At 29.4% G+C, this 21,651-nt stretch overlaps 1 protein-coding gene across 1 annotated transcript in view; it reads right to left on the reverse strand.

The window, feature by feature from the left end:
• Positions 1-21,651, reverse strand: part of LOC107437490 (substance-P receptor-like) — a 36,605-nt gene that overhangs the window by 11,879 nt on the left and 3,075 nt on the right. The window contains exon 2 of the mRNA XM_016049507.4: positions 8,680-8,872. Coding sequence (XP_015904993.4) covers positions 8,680-8,872 — 193 coding nt within the window. The remainder of the gene's footprint in view (positions 1-8,679; positions 8,873-21,651) is intronic.

Consider the following 21,651-nt stretch of genomic DNA (forward strand, 5'->3'; position numbering starts at 1 on the left):
TTTATATCGTAAAAGTATTTTTTTTCTTTAACTACCGAAAAAGATCTTTTAAGCAACGAAAAATTGAAATCATAATTACAAACACTGAGCTGTTTAAAAATTCACATTTTCTGCCACTTAATGAATTTCTCAGGTTGCAATATTATTCCATTTAAATTAGGGATGTAGCGAGTATTGGGCACTTTTGTCAAAAATACAGTTGATCGAATGAACGGACAAATATTCAGCAGTACTTTTTAGAAAGGTATTTTTCTTAGTTTTTTTTTTTAATTTGTATAGATATTATAAAAAATAATGTAAAATCATATTTTGAACTATAGTCTTTTTATTATAAGAAATAGTTTTTACACAAATTAGTTAAATATTAAAATCCATGCTTCTGCACATGGCTTGCAAATTTATCTTCTAGGAGACAAATGGAAAAACAAAATTTGAAGAATTGAAACTAGATTACTTCATACTGGACCGAGAATTTTTGCACTTCTGTTTCTTTCTTTTTTTAAAATTATATTCAGACAAGTCAATTTCTTCCTTTTATCGATACTTTTAACACTAAGAATTGAGAAAGATTTTTTTTCTCATTTTCGCTGTTTTTATTATAACATACCATTTTTACGGAACGTCTCATACTATTAATTTATTGTCATCTGTAATGTAGATAACCGGTGACATAGAAAACTCTGATTTTCAGTGTTTAAGTTTTGTTTCAGGAACCAAGAACAATTTGCTTTTTCTGTTTTTCTTTTTAATTAGCTTTTCTTTGTATAGGCATTTTTATTATTTTTTGATAAACGCCACAAATAAACTTTATTTTATAGCAATTTTTTTTTCTAAAAATATGACAATGTGAAAAATTTAAATTGAGATCTTCAGCATAAGACTTTCATCTGAAAAATTAAGAACGTTTTTTGTTTTTGTTTCTATTTAGCTTTTAAATAAAAAAAACGACGTTTTTATTATAAAGCGGCAAATTTTAAGGTCATTTTTGTTAGCTTTATTATTTTTTCCTAACTTTTTCTTGTAATTGGAAAACTGAGAAGTTCAGCTTTAAAATTTCCTTTCGAAAATTATGATGTATTTTTTATTTTCTCTGTTTCGCTTTTGTATATAATCTTTAGTTTTTATGAAAGTGCGGTATTTTCAAAAGCGTTTCTGATTGGCCTTATTTTTTTGCTTTGTTTTACGAATACGTTTTTCCAGAAAATATTATTCTTGGCATTGAAATTTTATTTTCAGTGTTGCTATTTGGTCCCGAATATACGGTATTCTCTCGATTTTTTTTTTATCCGCGGGGTATTCACCCAAATCAAAATTCGTTATCACATTCGACCAAATCACATTCTTTGCCGAAAAAACGAAGGAAAAATAACGCGCGATTAGAAATTCGCGTGTCGTAATGATATCGTAGTTAAATAATGGGATCGTCAAAATCACGTGGAACAGTATAGCAATAATTGGAAGGAAAAAAAACATTTAAATTTATGCTGAACTCAACACGAAGAAAGCGCATCAAATGCGCAATTTAAAATTCGCATGTCGTAATAAAATTATCAGAATTTTTTATGCTACGCAGGAATGCTAGCAATAACTGCCAAAAAATTGGTTGGGGGAAAAAAATAATTCAAAAAAAAGAAAAAAGAAAGGAAGATAAAATGTCACTTATTGTTAGATTCCCTATGAAATCGACATAAATAAAGTGAGCCAAAAGGTGATTATTTAAATGAGCCATCTGAAACTAGCGTGTCTTAATATTATCGTAATAAAAAATCAGGATTTTCGAAATCATGCTGAAAAGCGGAAATAACTGCTTTACTAAAAAATCAGCTTAAAGAAAGCGCGTTAAACAACATTTACTATAGAATCTGCATGAAAACATGACTCGAAAGTGTAATTAAAAATGTTTGACATTTTTTTTTATTCTTGAAAATTTTGTTTATTTTTTATTGTGTTCAGAAGCTCTCGCGGGCAGCACTTAAACAGTCGACGGGCCGCAGGTTGAGCACCCCTATTGTATACGTATCTTGGAGTTTTACATTTTAAGTTTGTTAAAAATAAATGTTTCAAATGTAAAATAAGTGTTTCAAATTTATTTTTGAAGTGATACTTCTTATGCGACTTCCAACAAGGTTGCGTTAAACGTTTAACGCTATATTTTTATTGGCCGAAAAATCACGTGGCAGGATCCAGTTTTCCCTCATACATTTCCATATTGTTTTGGTTCTCACTAGCATAAAAATAATAAAAGTCAAAAAAGTATTCGCGATCGCAACACTCGAGTACGCCGTCTAGCGGGAGCCTGTAAATATCAGACATTAATTTATCACGTTTTCATTTAGTTCCATCGAAATCATTGACAGAATCAGACGCCATTTTTTAGCAGCAAATAAGAAACAAAATTTCCCTAAGGAAAAGGCCGAAGAACTTGAGAAAAATCTCCAGAATATTAGTAAATCTTTCAGGAACAGAACACGCCAAACATTTGAAGAAAAATTCCTCAATAATTTTTAATTTCTATTATCAATAAACTTGCAACTGATGACTTCCGATTTCGGATACTGTTACAGATGTGTGTATTAAGGTAAAATGCATTTCTTCTGTCTTCAATTCATTACGAATTAAAGTGAAGTCAACATTGCTTTCGTCATTCCAGTGAATAAATATGAATTCAGAACATACAGAATTGTAATAGTTATAGCATATTCTTCTTCGTTATAGAATAGTATATATTTCTGTATCCATATAATTCGGAAAACAACAATAAAAAATTATCCAAGCTACTTGAAATAGTGCCATTTGTGCTGATTCTTAATTAATTTTAATCGTTTTCTTGGTAAGTTTTTTTTTAGTTTTGAAAGAATAAGTTCAACTAGAATTCAGCTATTCTGTTTTTAGCTACATATTCAAATTCATATCAATTATAAAATTTTGCTGTGTAGTATGTTATCTAAAAGTAATGAAGGGATAAACTATGTATCTATTATTTGAGAATAAAGTTTTCAAACAAGGAACTTATAATTTTGGAATTCTCCGGGAATTATAAATCAGGTAAGTGCAATGATTTTTACAATAAAAAATTTGCTTGTAAATATTTTTTTTTCATTTGATGATGGTTCTCTACAGAATGGTTTTTTACGTCTGATTAAGAACTGTAAGAATAATAAAAAAAGAAACAATATGAAAGTTTTTATTTCAATGTAAAGAATTCTTAAAATCGTTTTTTTTATCCTAAGAATTCTTTATTTTCCGTTTTTTAGTTTATAATTTTTTGATAAAAATTGTTCTCAAAATACTTTTTTTGAAAAATTAAATGGTATAACATTGTGTGTTTATGTATACTTCTTGTATATTCCAATGTTTGAAGTAATATGATTCAGAGAAGTATGGAATAAAAATTCGGTACTTTCGTATTAACGCCACCGCCGCTACAGATTTGGCGGTTTTTAAGTGCCGCCAATCTACACTTAAAATTTTTGCGACAATTCATAAAATAAAACACTTTATTTAAAATCAAAATAGTCAATCGGATTTCGGTGAAAAATGAGCCGATATAGAGTTTAGCATAGATTCAAAACAATCATATCGCCATATGAACTCTGATAAATAAGATTCCAAATGAAATAACATTTCCAAAACGTACGTTTACCAAGATAAAGTTTCAAGTTGTGGGAATTGGTACATTTTCGTTTTTTCGGTAAAATATTTCCCTCCTGAAAAAATAAAATTGCATCCTGTTTTGTTTTTCGCAAATCCCAAAGACGAATTTTCGTAGCACTAAAAATGGCGACAAAAAAGAATTGTTTTTTTATTTTTGTTTCGTCAGCATTCTTTATTTTAGGTTTCTTAGTTTGTAAATAATGATTTTTATTGAAACTTGAAATTTTTTGATAGAAAATTTTTGTCAAAAAACTTTGTTTACAAAATTAAACTTCATAAAAGTATGAGGCTTATGTATACTTTTTGTTCATTTTAATTTTTGAAGTAATATGATTCTTAAAACTATAGAATGTAAAGTTTAAATGGGCCTTTCATGTTATATCATTAAGCTTAGTAATACTATTTCTCGGGCATTAGGTTTTAACTCTTATAAAAATATACATATTTTTTTCTGTTAATGTACAAATATTTTTCCGATGTGTTTTGGATATTCCTTTTCTAATAAAAAGAGATACCATTTTGTTTTCGGTTGTACAAGAAAGAATATCAAGCATTTTTCTTTTTTAAATTTAATAAGCCACATTAAAGAAGGAACGTTGCAATGCTACACGCTACATTAACGACGTCTCCAGAGTAACTGAATGACGGTTCATATAGAAATCGCAGGTATGCGTCTCATACAACAAGGCCCCCTATAGTTCGTTGCGATCGCGAATTGTTTTTCTATAAATATTTTAGTTTGATTTGATACACATATAATTTACTAGGGTAGCATTTTTCATTTTCAAACTTAGTGGATAACAATTGTAAAAAATGAGTGAAAACAATCCCAGGGACAATGCGACGGATTTAAGGTTATATCAAGGTACGTCTCTTGTGAATATCAATTGATTGTTAGGTTTTCTCCTTTCTAATTTCCATTTACATTTCACCAAATGCAGCCATGAGGGATATTAAATTATGTATTGCAAAATCTTTATTGCCACTATCCACTGCAGGCTCACAAGCTCTGGCAGACGTTACTGGTGAAGAAATAGATTATTGTGAGTGACCTGTGATCCTTGCAGGAGATTTTAATGTGAATTTCTCGTTACCTGAAGCTGAAACATTATTAACCTGCCTTAAAGACAAATTTGACCATTATGCAGTTTTTGCAAGAAATATTTAAAAAATAGGACTCAAACATTTCGTATCTTACTTTAGTTATCATAATCCCATTGTAAATGTTATAGATTTGGATATTTCTCCACTCGAAAAGGATAATTAAAAGATGCAATCAATTGTGAATTGTAAGTATTGTTAATAAAGTTTGTCTTAAAGAAACAATATGATTTCACTAAAAATCAATTTCTACCCCTTCCTATTTTCATTTCCACATTACGAAGTTTCACTTCTTCCGCGCGGAGGGACTCCACGCTCTATTTTTTTTTCTTAGTTTGCTCAAAATAAGTTTATGTTGGAAATTGTTTGAAAAAAGTTCCTGTCAGTTTGTCTGAAAAAAGATTTTTTTTCACAGTTTGCTAAAAAACGCTTTTCCATTGTTTTTTTTTAAAGAATAAATGATTTTGCGTTTTTAAAACAAAACAAAATTTAGAAAAGATATTTTACTGAACTGTCAAATTATATATCTAACTTAACAAAAATTAAAATGCTTTTGAAATGGTTCTGCGATTAAAGTATGTGAAATATTTTTTTTATGGCTAGACTTTTGAAATGGGGCACATTTGAAAAAAGAGGACTTATTTTTTAAAATTAAATTTGCTTAAATAGAGAGAGAGTTTGTATTTTTGTTCTTAAAAGGTAACTAAAACTATTCTCTATGTTCTTAAAACATTTCCTCCTTGTTTTCGTATTATCATAAAGAAATTAAGCAAAAAAATTATTGTTGTACGTATCTTCCAAAAAAGAAAATAAAAAAATTGCATGGACTAAATTCTTTCTTATTTTTCAGTTGATAAAACTCTTTCAGTTTTTGAGTTTTAGAATACAAAACTTTCCAAAGCGTTTAATTATTATTCTAGCAAAAGAACAACATTTAATGATCTAGTAACTGACGAAAGTCTACGTTTTATACGATACGTATTTATAAAATGCATCAGATTATTATTTTGAATTTTTTTCCGGAAGATTATAATGATTTTAGTTTTAAAATTTTTGATCAAATGTATACGCAATGAGAACGGCTCAAATCCAATAAAAACACTGCTAAATAGAAAAATATATTTAGAAAATGAAATTTTTAATTGTGAAAACGAAACAAAAATTTGATCAGTTATTGAAAACTTTCTCAATTTAAATCTTGATCTTGGAAAACTTGGAAAGACGGTAAAAAAATAAATAATATTAAAATACTTTCTCATCCACTTTTTCTTTTCATCTTTGTCTCCCTTTCATTCACGAATTCTCAAGAATTATTTGGTTTTTGATCTACCGAATACTTCCAAAGTTACAAAAAAGAAGAATGTTTCTATAAATAGAAAACTCATCAAAGTTTATCCAAAAAATTGCGAAGACGAAGTGAACAAAAGATTTCTTGAAAAAAGGAGCAATTTGCAAAAATGAAAGTTTGGTAGGATTACGGGACGGAAGATAAAAACTTATCTCTGCTGTTCAGGCTCAGATAAAAATAGGCTCAATTTTCTGGAAAATAGAAAAATTTCATCTTTAAGCTCAAGAAATATGAGCAATTATATAAGTTTATCTTAACTATGCAAAGGGATGAATGCGTCTTCCTTTAGGCAATGCGCCAGAAATATTTAAATCCTGAAGAAATTTGAATAGTTTAGATTTTCGAACGCGTTAAGGTTGAAAAGACATGTAGAGTTGTCGAATAAATTTTAACTTTTTTAACTAATGCTTTATGTGTCTAATTCTTTATTTTTTTTAAAAATCTTCAACTATTAACTTTGGCTTTTATCATAACTAAATAACTTATAATTCTTAATTTTGTTGTATTTTTACAAGTCTCATTACGCAATGCACTAATGCATTTATAATTGATAATACGTTTTAAAGTATTTAAATCAGGTGTTTTGAATAACTGAAATTCTAAATGTATTAGATTAATTTATTTTTTAAAGGCAATCATTTAGTTTAAACATATATAATTATTATTAAACGCGGTTTATTATTTATCAAGATTTTCATAAATGTTAAAAATTATTTTTACAGGGAAAAGTTTTGTTAATGTTAAAATTATTCTTACTGGTTAACTGGCTCATAGTTGATTATTGAAAAAAAAATAAATCCTGAATAATATACTTTCTATGAAATAATATAACTTAAGAAATAGTTTTAAAAACGAACTATTAAATATTTATTTCAAATTTTAGGATTCTGTGCATTTGTAGATTATGCATATATACATAGATTACAGGTATGCGTATTTTCCGGGTTTAAAGGGGCCGTTAAAAGCGTGGTATTTATAATTATACCTATTAATTATATTAAGTGCCTGCATGAATATATTAGGCAGTTATCACATTAATACAGCACTTATTACCACAATGCCAACGGTATTTTTTACCGCAATTTTAAACATTATTATCGTCATTAATAGGCGATATTTTTATGGTTCCCCGAAACGGATACGCATCATCTATTTTTAAGCAGATAAATAAATAATGTAAAAGAATAAAAAACTTTAGTTGTGATTGTTCCATATAAAACACTTTTAATGAATATATATTTATAATCATTGCCAAATAAGTTTGGGTCATAAATATGTTAACAGGAAAATAACACAATTTCATCAAAAACTTCAAATTGTGGCTGATCGCCAAAGGAAATAGAACAGAATTGGTGAGAAATTATAAAAAAAAAACACTTTAAAGTTCATTTGATTTTCGAAGTGTGTTTCATCTTTATGATCATTCCATTCTTAGTGATTCATTAAACTTCGATATCGTGTTTACTTTTTCTCAAATAAAATGCTCTTTTGCTTTCCTAAGTGTTTTATTACCAAGAATCTGAAATTTTACAACGTGTTAAGTCTGTCAACAAATATTGTGAGTAATTAGGAAATTTTGCTAATGGCTAGTGACCAATAGTATAATTTTTGTCAATGGCCACTCTTAAAAATATGTACCCATTGTTTTTAAAAAAAAATTCAGAGTTTTAAGCAATAATTGAATTAAAACAATCAATAATTGAACAATCAATAATTGAATTAAAAACCAATGTGATTAATAACGCCATTTTTTAAATTAAAATATGGTAAGCATTACAATCTTCATTTTTAAATGTAGAATAATGTTAAGGATCAAGCGTGAAATAAAGTAATTTTCAGAATATAATAAATAATTACAATAATTCCATAGCTATTAAAAATAATAATAAAATGTACATAGGGTGCATTTTTGACAAAAACATGACAACTTGGTGATGATTTTCGGACAAATTTTTAATTTCCATATGCCCTGTAGCTGGCGGTGACCGTTAATTTTGCTCGCTATATAAGGAAAAGTGCGGAGATTGGTATGATTACATCTGTAAGAGACTGCAGAAAAGATAATTAAGTATTGAAATTTGGACGTCAAATAATCTTTGAAATGGTACTAGTAATAAATGCTACTATTAAACGTTTTAATTTGCTATTATTCCTCTAAATTATCTTGATTTTGTGTTGAATTTATATTATTGAATTGTTATTGTTAAGAATTCATTCCATTCAAATAACCTCAAAGTAGCTGATACATCTTACTTTATTTGCTTTAAGACCCACATCACAAATTTCGAAAATTTGTCGCCAATACATTATCGGTAAAACATCTACTTTCGGGCCCATTTGAAAGGAAATTTTGTCACAACTGTTGGCAAATATTAAATTAAAACAAAATTAAGACAGCGTTTTAAGCGCACACAAACAGTCAGCCCATATTAGAGAAGCATTCTATGACATTTCCGGTAACTGGTTGCTATGCAATTATTACATATTAGGCAGCTTGCCTGATCATACAGTTGCAACCTCGAATTTTTAAACACACTGTACTTAAGAATCTTTATTAAGCAGATAAATATAATTACCTTTCCCTCAAGTTCATCCCAAACTTCATTGCAATCATAAACTTCTTGTCCTCCGACTAGAAACTTCTCTGCTTTTCCGTGAATTAACTGAAAACTTGAGAGTGTGAATGAGCAAATCCAAATCATAAGAACGATCAATCGTCCTTTCATCTTTGTCCACCTTCCATTTAGGGGGTATATTATTGCGTAATATCTGCATTATACAAAAAATATCTTCATTAGATTACAATAGACATACACAATCACTTCATTAGATAGCATATTCTATGCATTACAAGGCAATAAATAATTCTTTTTGTTCGGAGAGTTTTGTTATTTATTGAAACTTAAATCTCTAAAATTAAAATGTAAGCAATGAAAAGGACAAACACTTAATCATCAAAAAACACTTTTAGTCAAATGAGGAACTGGTTTAAAATCTTTATATTTTGAAATATCCTATCTAATATATGCAAGTTGAACATTATAGTAAAAAAATATAGCAGGAATAAAATGGACATCAAATTGAAAAATCAGTTTAAAAAAAACGGAAAAAGATTATTTCAGAGAGCAAGTTTACTTCAGAGAACAAGTTTATCATTGCCATTTTCTTAAAAAATCAGTTACAAAGTTCTTTAATAAATAGGTGTGCTAACTTCCGTTAGCAGGAATAACAAGGCGCAATCTGCGAATAAAATTAACAAACTGACATGTAACTTAAAACATGGACTTGCAGTTTTCCCAAGCTAACAGAGCCATCAGTTGATTGGGTGAGAATAAGTTGTCTGGCACATTCCTCTCATTTTTAGGGTGCTGGGTAAATTTCAATATGATTTTCTATCCTAACCACCTTTGCACTATTTATAACTTCACAGGAAAATTTACATAGATCTTAAATACATTAAGAAGTTAGATTATGTTCAAAAAGGTAATTTTTTATGAAGATATTTGTTAGGTCGTAATTAAAATGTTCAAAAATTGTATTACTTATTTTCATAAAATATTTAACACTGAATAATTTTAATTCAGAATACATTTTCAATATTATTTCCCACTGAATACTATTATCTATCACTGAATATCTTATTTAAGAGATATGCTTTAACATGGGGGTCGAAGTTAAACATTTGATATTTTTTTAAAATAAGTGATATTTTATTAATATTTTTGTTTATGAAGACAAAGTTGCTTAATTAGGATTCTTTTATGTTTAAAACAGATGGTAAATTTCAAGCAATAATTATGGACAACGCCTTAATTTGATGTTTAGTTTAATCCAGTTAACATATAAAGTAAAACTTTTTGAAATAAATTTTGTTTTTGTATGTTTAAATCTGAATAGAAACGTGACTTACCTTATTAAATAAACGGGGCAGCACCTTATTAAATAAACGGGAAATACGTAAGAAAAATACCAATATTATGACATTTGTTCTAAGTTTAAAGTACCGATATTATGAAGAAAAAAAACTAATGGAAAGTGAGAAACACAAATGATAATACATAAACATACACATTATAGTCTCAGTTCAGCCAAAAAGACTCTACTTTACCGTCGAATCACCAAAGGAAAACTAGAAACACAGAGATGCGTACTAAAATGACAAAGAAGTTTCAACAATGAAAAAGGCTTGACTAATAGGACTAGGGAAACAAACTAGAACAAGATAACCTGGCAAAAGAATGGGAGATATTGAGAGCAGGTGTGAGGATAGTGTGTGAATACCAAATGTTACAAAATTGTACAAATGAGAAAAAAAATAGATTTCCAAAAATCTGAAAAGAAAATAGCAAGCTAAAAAAGTCCTTAACTGAATTATCAAAAAAAATTTAAAAAATGAAATATATGAAGTAATTTCCAGAAATCAAAATCAGTGACTGAGAAGCAGTGTTGATTGATTTTAGCTGACGAAAATTAAAACTGATGACAAGCCAATAAGTCCATCCATTAAGGCGGATGGAAATTTGTTTAATATCCTGATTCTGAATAAATTTTTCCTGTTTTTTAAGAAAGGAAAGTGACAGTTATTTCAAAAAGGAAATACTAGTCTAGATAATATTGGAATGAAATGCTACGATCATTCGAAATCATTAAAAATAGATTTCATATGAGCCTGTTTGCTACTATTTTTAACTTTCTGTAAATGTGACAACTTTTATGAAAATATAACATCTTGAAAGAAAACAAATCATTGTTAAATCACGTGATTTTTCCTGGAAAGTAAACTTAAGTTCCTTCTAGTACATATATCGAGTACATACTTTAAAGCCAAAAATCAATCAGCATGGCTCACTCCACCCAGTCACAATTGGTACCAGGGTACCAGACCGGGTAGCTGTTTGACAGCTGACAAAGACGGTCAGTCTCAAACCGCCATCACACGTCTCCACTGTGGACACCTGATATCACTGAGGTACTCTGGAGGAGAAAAGTGCTTTGCCCTCTGTACCAATTGCTCTTCGGCCCAGGCATCCCCTGAACATCTACTGGACTGCCTCGGTCTTTTAAAACAAGATCTAATTGAAAGACCCTTACTTGTTTTAGACTTTTTGAAGGTGAACAATCTCATGGACCTTGTCTAGCAAGGCTAGAAATGGGGATTTGAAAGAAGAAGAATCTTTAAATAAATGAATTAACTTTCTTTACTTTCTAACAATTCATATTAATGATTAAATAAATAAGAAAAAAAGTAATTAATATAATGTGTTTTAACTGAAATTTTAATAAAAATGCATGATTATTTACTTCTTAACTTATTACGCTCCATTTTGTTGCATTTTATTTAATAATAAAATACATGATTCTTACACCTAAATGTAACAAATACTTTCCATAACGATTTTTTCAACAAAACTCAATATATTTCATTACAAAGAAATTCGACTATACCACCATTGTTCAGCATTTATGGAATATGATCACTCTCTATATATGATATTAGTTCATATATAATAGAAAATATAATGTTCATATGAAATATATATGATAGAAAGTTTCGTATTCCATAATTTCCAAGAATAAGTTCCTTACTAGCTGGAATACAGTGTGGGCGCCTTCTATATTTGTGATTTGCCTCATTGAAAGAAAATGCTGTCTTATCAAAGTTTTATAATTTCAGGGAGTCTGAGGTTTTCGTCTATTTACCCCATTCTTAATCCTCTTCCATTTTGTTGTATACAAATTTGACTCATTATACTTTGTTCCCAGAATCGAACCCTATTCAGCCAGTTTATCTCAAAAGAATTGAAATTGCACCATAGATCTTTTTACGAGAAGTCTTTTCTTGAACTGAAACACAATAGGTTATATTATTCTTATTTAGACATAAGATTTCAGGAAATGAATAAGCTTAAGAAACTAAGCAATAAGATATGCATGATAATTTAAAATCTCGATAATTTAAAATGTCTTATCTGGTAAGTTTTATTAGAAGGTTTCGGCATTGACAAGCATAAGCCTACATTTTTTCAGAGAATTTCAATAATCTATTGTGGTATAGATTAATCAAATAGAAGTGTGGAAACATATAAACCTGCATGATTGATAGTAAAACTTAAAAAGTGATTTTCGTAAATGATTTTGAATATTTACTTGTTACCTCGATTTATTATTTTAAAAAAATGAGTATCACATACTAACTGATGCATTATGATAAAAATTGCATTTAATTTCTCTACTTATAGTGTGTTCGAAAAGTACAGAGGATTTAAATATATCGAGATATACCTATCAGATATACTAGTGTGATACTAAGTAAATAATCCCAAAGCAACGAAGCGACAAAATATTATAATAATTGTTTAAAAACTTCATTCGCTTCAAAAATATAGGAATTAGAAAAATCACTCATTTTTCAAGTGCTCAAAAATAGGCTCCCATTTTCAAGACTTGCCAGACGTGAATGAAAATAAACAAAAGTGATTTGAAATATAAAGAGCAAAGTGCTCAACTAATAATGGTCGCACCTTTATTTTCCATTTTTTTATTGGAAATTTATATTTCAAATCACTTTTGTTTCTTGTTCTTCAAGTCAGAAAATGGCCGCCTGTATTTGAGCACTTAGAACATGTCCACTGTTATTTCCAATCCTTATATTTTTAAGGCAAATAAAATTTTTCAATGAAGTAACTAGTGCTTATAAATATTTTTAAACGACATAATCAATATTAGCAAACATAACCCTAAATCCCATTTTTCATAGGTAAACAGAAATGAGAAGAAAAAAAATTTAAAAAAAAAACTGATAAAACAATTTTAATTACAGTTTTCGGGAAGTGTAAACTAAGCTCTAACTATTCTAAATTAAAAATTATTCACCATTTATTACTTTTTCTTGAATAATAAGCATGATCACATTTTTTAATTAAATCTAATTAAAATTAATAATTAAATTCTTGTCAGTTAAATCCGGCAATGCTTTCATGTTCATGCAGATCAATGAATTAATCTGACATAAACAAATAAAACATAATTACATATTAAAGATATTGCAAAAACTCTTTCTTTTTAGTGGGAACTATAAGCTAGTAAATATCACTGATGCAAACTTATCAGTAGTTGGATAAAAACATTCGTCTGCGGTCTTATTTTTATCAATGGCGAAATCTAAGCCAATTAAAAACTCCCGTTTTCCATACTGCTCTATCGAATGAACTAATTGAAAATTGCGAATGAATTTTAGGATAAAGAGCTAAATTCTCCCCTTGCAGCCGTAGTCCCAATTTCAGGATGACCAAACAAACGTGCGTTTTTAATATTTCTATTTCTTATTTACTTTTATAGTTATTATTAAAGAGATTTGCTGTTCAGTTCTAATGAAAATATTTAAGCATAAAAATATTTAAATTAATTTTTGATCTCTTGATCCTATCTTTATGCAACAAAATGCAATTTAAATAGTTAAAAGAGCACATACTCTTCATATGCGAATTTACCAATCATATCCATAAATCAAAGATACAAAATAAAACTCAAAACCTCATTAAATTCTTCAAGTGTTCAAACAATTTTTTCGACGACTTTGTAAAGCATAAATTTGTACGAGTTTCTATGTAGTTTACGTTACTTATTATCCCTTAGTAATAATGGAGTTATCTTCATTTTCATTCGAGAGATAAATTGCATAGTGAGTAGAAGAAAAGAAAACTTACTAAACTAACTAAATGATACTAAAGGATAATCCTATTAAATGATATAGTAATCAAATTAATCAATATTATCTATAAATTAAGTTAGAAAATCCGGCAAAATAACATGGTATCTCTGAATAAGAATACCTACTTTTGACTTATAGAATTTTTGAACCTCAAAATATTAAGGTTAGCCGCAATTTAGGAAATTGAACTTAATAGATAAGGCAAAAAATGGTCGAAAATTAGGTCTCATTATTATTATTTTTTCGTACTTGAGTAAAAATAATAATAATGAATTTAAGATACTGAGCTCTGACGGATAAACATTGGGGTTCGTTCACCGACGATAATTTGCTGTCAACTTAGCTTCAGATGGATGCTTCCAGCTTGTCTATGAAATAAAGGAAGTTGATACATAATTGTGGAGCTTTAATCTCCATGTTCCACTGTCACAATGGACTGTGCGGAAAAAAGATTTGAAAGTGGTTCCTCTAAGGAGTGATTTGGGTTTTTGTTTTGCATTACAAGCAAAAAGTACCTAGTTCTATCCAGGGTTGAACCACGTTCAAATCTTTTTTAAAGCGTCGCTCACTCACATTTAGGCTGGATGGAGGGCCGGGAGAAGTGAGTTCAATCCTGGTGACTGACAAAAGAACCGACGAGTATATGCAGCAAGATGTGTATAAAATATGCATTATCTGAAAGTGTGGAAGCTTGGAGAGAAGGGTACCATCTCAGAAGCCGTCCACGTCGCCCGACCAGGGTCAAAATTACATTCCTATCATAGATGTTAAGAGATTGATCTCTAAAAATGGGTCTAAGTGCTTGGCCAGAGTTAAGTGATGAAGATTGGCTGTTACAAGAATAATTAACTCTACGTTTCTGCATTTATCGTCCTATTTTTACTATCTCAGAAAAAAAATATTTCAAAATTGAGCAGAGGTAAAATAACTTGGTATCATTATTTTTTCCCTGTAAAACCATAATATTTATGAAATTATTAATTTGTTTTTTTTAAAAAAAATATTTAGCACTATAATATAGTTAAACTACTTTTTTCATTGGAGATGGTTATAAATTAGTGTCAAACTAAAGAATAAACTAGTCTATTAAACTTAATACGAAAACTGAAATAATACAAATGCACTAGCTAATTATTATAATTAAATGCATTTAAATTAGGTTCAAATATAAATTATTTTTGTTATATTCTTTTCATATTTATTTCAAATATAGCAAATTGAATTTGAAATTGAAAATAACGTATAAGTTAGCCAAATCAACCATACTGCAGCTTTAATTTTATCAGAAAACTATCTTCCTGAGCAATAGAAATGTGGTAAAATAAATTGAACTCATTCATTATTTGAAATTAAATGTCACTTTTTATAGAGATTCTAACATATGTAAGAGTGAATGGATTCATATAAATTTTCTTCTTCCGCGAAGAAATAGAAAATCCCGAAAGTGGTATTGAGATTTGAGACAAAGAAAGGGAAGAGAATGAAAGGATAATGGTTTGATTTTTTTTTCTTTATCGTAACTATGTTTTTGATTTGGAAGTAGTTTTGAAAGTGAAATGTAAACTAGTTTAAAGATTTTTGTTCCTACTGAGTTACGATTTCACTTTTTTAAAGAGTGCAGAGGGAAGCTAGTGTAGATATAGGCTAGATTGGACATTTAACTATTTTTATTTATTAGTTAATGGTAATTAGTGGATTGGTAATTAATATGCTCTTCATGAGCGGTTTCATAATCAGACTGTGAGTACTTAAGTAGAAATTTGTAAAAGAAAGTTTTTAAAGTTTTCTTAAATAACTTTAAATAACTTAACTCAATTAACTTCAACTTAAATAATTTTAAAGTACAACTTAAATAACATTCAATTTTTTCCATGGGAAAAAATTGAATGTAACACATTTAGTGTCATTCATTTTCTAAATAAGAATAATTTTGTAGTATATGATTATGTGGAGAGAGTAGATGTCGACAATGTCAACCTTCATCTATGAAAAGATAACCAATCCAGTTAACAGGTCTTATATACTAGTGAATTGGAATTATATTTTTGCAGTGGTAGATGCACTACAGTACTCCCCAACCAGAATTATAGCCGTTATAGAATTCAATGAACGGATACCACTAGTTGATTCATTGCTGTATTGTGAGAAGCCGGCAGAGCTGTATTAAGATGACCGCACATTTGAATGCTGATCGTGAGAACTGTATTAAGTTCACGGTCGTGGTCTTTCCTGTGTGGCCATTAGCAGTCGAGTGTGTACAAGCCTTGATCAAGACTGAGTAGCAGCAGCGCAAGGAGGGGGATAATGTGACAGTCGCAAGTCAACTGTTCAATATGGACAATCCATCGAAGTAGGCGTGCTCAAATCGAAGCGAGCGTTATTGTTAAGATAGGCGTGTTCATTTTGAAGTGGGAGTTTCGGTCAAGGTAGGCATGTTCACAACACGTTCGGGTCACCAATGTGGAGAGAGTAGATATCGACAATGTCAACCTTCATCTATGAAAAGGTACCCTACCATAGAATCGAGCTAACATGTCTTATATACCAGTGAATTGGAATTATATTTTTGTAGTGGTAGATACACTACAGATATAGATTCGCACTGACCCCATTCAACTTCCAATGGAAACATATGAACTGATTACAAATGTATCACATTTGATGTTTATTTTTCAAATTAGAATGATTTTGTAGAAAGCTATACCTTCACAATTAGTGGTTTCAATAATTCAATATAAAGTAAAAAAGAACCTTTATTCAATTCCTTTTTTAAAAGATTTTAAGCAAATTTAAAAGTGTTGTCTTAAAAATTTTGTTGAAAAAATATAATTCAGCATAAATTGACAATTTTTTTTGCCACATATTAAACTATTACAGAATATCAGTGAACAATACTGTCTTTTCTTTTGCTAGTTGTTTTCATTTCTCCAGTGAGGGAAATTACGTTAAGTCATGCATTTCGAGTGCTTCTATTTGGAGGATTTTATAATTAAAGTAAAGCAATGTGGTTATTAAAACTGATTTAACTTAGAGTTAATTCAGTGTTTTCAAATAAATAAAATTAATAATGATTTTCAAATGCATTAATTAGCGCTCAAAATGTATTTTTTAAGTATAGTGAAATTCTCGATTACAAATCAGTGTTTTAGTTAAAATATGTCAACATTAATTCTCCAATAAGGCTTAGACAGCAAGTGATTTCATTTTGGTTTTAGATATATCTTTATGAGTTGTAATAAATGACAGCTTAATAAGTTATCAAGTTGGCCCACAATAGCCTCATTGTTTGTTCTCTTTAACCTAGTGTAGGGTGGGACAAAAATAACCTTTCTTAGAAAAAAAAATATAATGAAAAATAAATAATTTTTTTTGTTCCAGATATAAGCCAGAATGCTGGTAACCGTTTACATTAAGATTAAAAAAATTATTTGAGATAAAAATTATGTTAAATATGTGTTTTTTTCTCTCTATCCCTCACTCCCCTGCTTAGTAAATGTAACGAGTGCGTTTAAAAATTTAGATTTTGGAAACTATTACCCTTATTCCTAAGCAATATTCTCACATTACTAATAAATCACGTTACTAATTCCGCCTTACTAGTTCATGTTACTAATTCCTATTAGGTTACTTTAAGTTTTGCAAAAATATGAATCAGACGCTGAGTTGTCGCCGGATTTACTCATAAAATATATTTTTTATCTGCTGATTTTATTGGACAAGTAACCTATATGATAAATTTCACTAAATCAATTTTTAATGAACTTAAAACGAAGAGGGAAAATAAAATAAAGAAGTAGTTAACTTTATACAAGCACGTGTAATTCTAAAAAAAGTTAAGTTACCTTTTTTTAGTTGGGTTATGCTAAAAGAATTCGTTTTTCTACTATCAATGGTTTCAAACAACCTAAATTAGTTTAATCAAATTACAATAATGTTAACAAGATTTGATTTAGTCTAGACACTTAACAAATAGATTAGACTTTGTATTTTTTTGTGTTACGACTGTTTCCAAATCTAGACTTTTTTAACTGTAAAGATTTTTAAAGAGCTTCTTTAAAAGAAGAAAAAAAGTATATTTATTAATGTTTAGAAATTCAGCAGATAATTTTTACTCTAGTTAATTTTGAATCTAAAATAAAAGGAATTAAAGCATAACGCGCAGTATGTATAACGCATATAAGCTATAAACAAGCAATTTTTTTCCAGTTTAAAAGCCTATTTACAAAAGATATTTGGTTTAACATTTTTTCTAAATTTGAAATCTGCACGTTTAATGTGTGAGATTTTTATTTTCTGAAATCAAATGTTTAAAAGCTATAAATTGATCTACTAAATAAGAAATATCTAGTAAATAGCAAATATTAAAATGATCTACTAAACAGTTAAAAAAACACTTTTTCCCAATGCTGACATTTGAATTTTGTGATATTCCTAAAAGTGATAATCCTAAATAACTTTTGATTAAATTTCACATACTAGGATTCAGTACGAGATATAAGGCTAAAAACTCTCTAAAAAAGGCTAAATTCAGTTTAATTATGCCAATTAATAAATTAAAACGATTTATTTTCAGAATCAGACATAAAAATAACTTGATCAGAACAAACATAATTGTTTCGGCGGATTCAGATTCTTGATTTTCAGTACATTGGAAATAGCTGTAATCTTGGAAACAAGGTCTCAGTTTGGTCAGGAGAAAAGTCAGAAGTTGGGACTCGCTGATTTTACTTTTACTTTTTAAGTATATCAAATAATTTTAAAGCGAAACGAAGAATTTTTGCAAAAAAGTATAATTTTTTTTGGTGCAAAAATAGTCCTACGCAAAAAAGAGAATTTTTTTCTTAAATAACATAGGCCTGCGATGAAAAAAATACAAGGGGTCTGAGAGCTGAACTTGGCTTGGTATTTCTTGGTGCTGAAATGAGAAACAATAATGAAAATTTTTTATCACGTCGTGTTTTCTTGAAAAATTCAATTTCACTGGAATTTGTATGAATATTTATCATAAAAAATTTTCGTTTCTGAATTTCTTGCCTGACTTTGACTAAATATATAAAAGTACCAGTCTATGACATCTTCCTATCACCGTCCCTCTCTCTATCACTATCTCTCTCTACCAATAGCTTCGCGAGAATTCTTATCTAGATTCGCTGACCTCTCAGGAACACAAGCAAGCGTAAAAGGGAGTCATTTTTTGGATAAATTTTTAATGTCTTCTTTTTTCTCTTTGCGTTTCATGAAACATGGCTTCGAGTTCGAGACATTGTGAAAATTTCTCAGATGACTTCTGTTATATATGCGGCGAATATAGTGTTGTTAAAAATAGCCTGAGGAGCATTACAGATTATGTAAGACAACATTGCATATTTTGGTATGAAACTCGGAGACCAGGAAAAATCGTGGGCTCCTCATGCAGTTTGTGTGTAGTGTCTTAGTGATCTACGCTTATGGCACCACGGAATGAAGACTGCTTTACGATTTAGAATTCTCATAAAGTGGAGGGAGTCCCAAAACCACTTTGATGATTGTTATTTTTGTTCCTGCCATGTTCGTGGGTATAACCAAAAAAAATCAAAGGCTAATATCTTTTCCTGATAACATTCCATCGGCCATACGCCCAGTTCCTCATGGACCTGATGTGCGTGTGCCTTTGCCTCCAACTGAATTGCCAGTCATCTCTTCAGAGTCTTCAGATTCGGAACAACCAAAAGTTCAAGGCTCCGATATCGAATATAAGCCATCTATAGTCTCAGTCCATCTCAGTCTGTACTTAATGATCTGACGATAAAATCTGGGCCTTTCGAAAGAAACGTCTGGATTGTTAGACTCCAGACTGAAAGAAAAAAAACTTATTGACCAAAGGAACATCTTTTTATTGGTTCAGGAATCGAGAATAGAAATTTATTAAGTACTTTGATGAAGAGAAGAGCTTGGTCTATTGTTCTGATGTGCTTGGATTGACGAGCAAATTTAATGTCATCTACGATTAAGATGAGTGGAGACTGCTATAGATTCATTCAAAAGAAGCCTCAAAGCTGTCCTTCTTCACTATGGGAGCCAGTCTGCATCTGTACCAGTTGGACACTTGGAATATTTAAAAGAATACTATGAAAATCTGGCTCTCTTTCTGGACAAAATAAAATATATCGCACACACACAGTTGGACCATTTGCGGTAATTTGAAAGTTATTTCCATGCTTTTAGGTCAACCAGGTGGATTTAGAAATTTTCCCATATTTCATTTGTGAATGGGACAGCCGTGACAAGTCTCAATATTGGGTCAAAAAGAATGGTCGAAAAGAGAAAAACTTGACCCGGGCACCAAGAACGGTATTTGAAACAGCTTGAATGATCCAAAAAAAAGTATTGTTTACCTCCGCTACATATAAAATTATGTGTAATAAAGCATTTGTCAAGGCTGTTCCAAAAGATGGCGATTGTTTCAAATACCTATGCGAAAAGTTTCCTGGTTTTTCCCAAGACAAGTTGAAAGGGGAACCTTTGTTGGTCCAGATATCCACAAACTCATGAAAGATAAAGATTTTGAGATTAACATGACAACAAAGGAAAGCTAAGGGTTGCCTTCAAAGATGTCGCCAGTAAATTTCTGGGTAACTAAAGGAATCCTGACTATAAAGCAATTGTAATGAAATTGCTTGACAAATTTAAAACTTTGATTAGCTCCATGAGTGTGAAAATGCATTTCCTTTACTCGCATAAGGACTTTTTCCCCAAAAATTTAGGAGCAGTCAGCGAAGAACAAAGGGAAAGGTTCCATCAAGATATCAGAGATATGGAGCGTAAATATCAAGGAAGATGGGACAAAAACATGCTTGCCGACTACTGTTGTATGATAACACGAGATAGACCTGAGATTAAGCACAAAAGAAGATCATTAAAAATAAGTTTCAGAGGAAAACGAGTATGTACTTAAGTAGAAACTTTTTTCTTTTGTTTGTTTTGTTTTTGGCTTCAAACTTACGTGTACACATATTGCTATTCTTGGTCAATTGTTAATTTTACGTGGGCTATTTTAATAAAAATAAATTAAAATGGTATGTTGGTGCTTTTCTTCTGGAAACTGATGTAAAAAGTTTAAACACAAGGAACTTATTGTTTCTCTCTCGACCAGACGTGACTTGTATGATCTGGCAACAGTATTTGTTATTTATTTTTAACCAATAAAAATTAGTCGATCACTCAAAAATCAATTTACTTTCACAAGATTAAATTTAACATATACCAAAATGAATAAAGACGACAGTTACCAGATAATACATGCAAAATTGTTTGAGAAAATTCTTTTCCAAATAGGATTTTAGTAAAAAAATTAATAACAATTTTTAAAAAAAGTCATACGTGGTTGGAGAAAATGAATGTTATTTTTGAAATTAGCACATCAAATAACATATAAATCAACAATAACTTTTCTTGTATTTTTCAAAAATTTCAATTTCGCAGACTTGTGTAATTATTTATTAATTTTCATTATTTTACTTAACGACATTCAAATAACTTGTGACAACATAAAATTTATTTTAACCAGTTTTCGTATTTTTTATTTTTCAGTAGCTTGCAAGATTATCAAGTCTCTTGAATTTCAGTTATTTAAAAACAATGTACAGATAAAAAATTTTATAGCCTTATTGAAACATCTTATTTTTGCTTATAATTGCCTCATTCAACATAGCCTTATTTAAGCATCTTGTTTTTGCTTATAATTGCCTGATTTAACATAGCCCAACTTAAACCTCTAGTTAAACTGAAATCACACATTTAAACAATTGGAAAATGCACGGCTTCACATAGCCCAAAATTCATTAACTCGCTTCTAGCC

Source organism: Parasteatoda tepidariorum, chromosome 8, assembly GCF_982258835.1.
Source record: "Parasteatoda tepidariorum strain Cologne lab strain chromosome 8, Ptep-v5.0, whole genome shotgun sequence".
Taxonomy (NCBI): domain Eukaryota; kingdom Metazoa; phylum Arthropoda; class Arachnida; order Araneae; family Theridiidae; genus Parasteatoda; species Parasteatoda tepidariorum.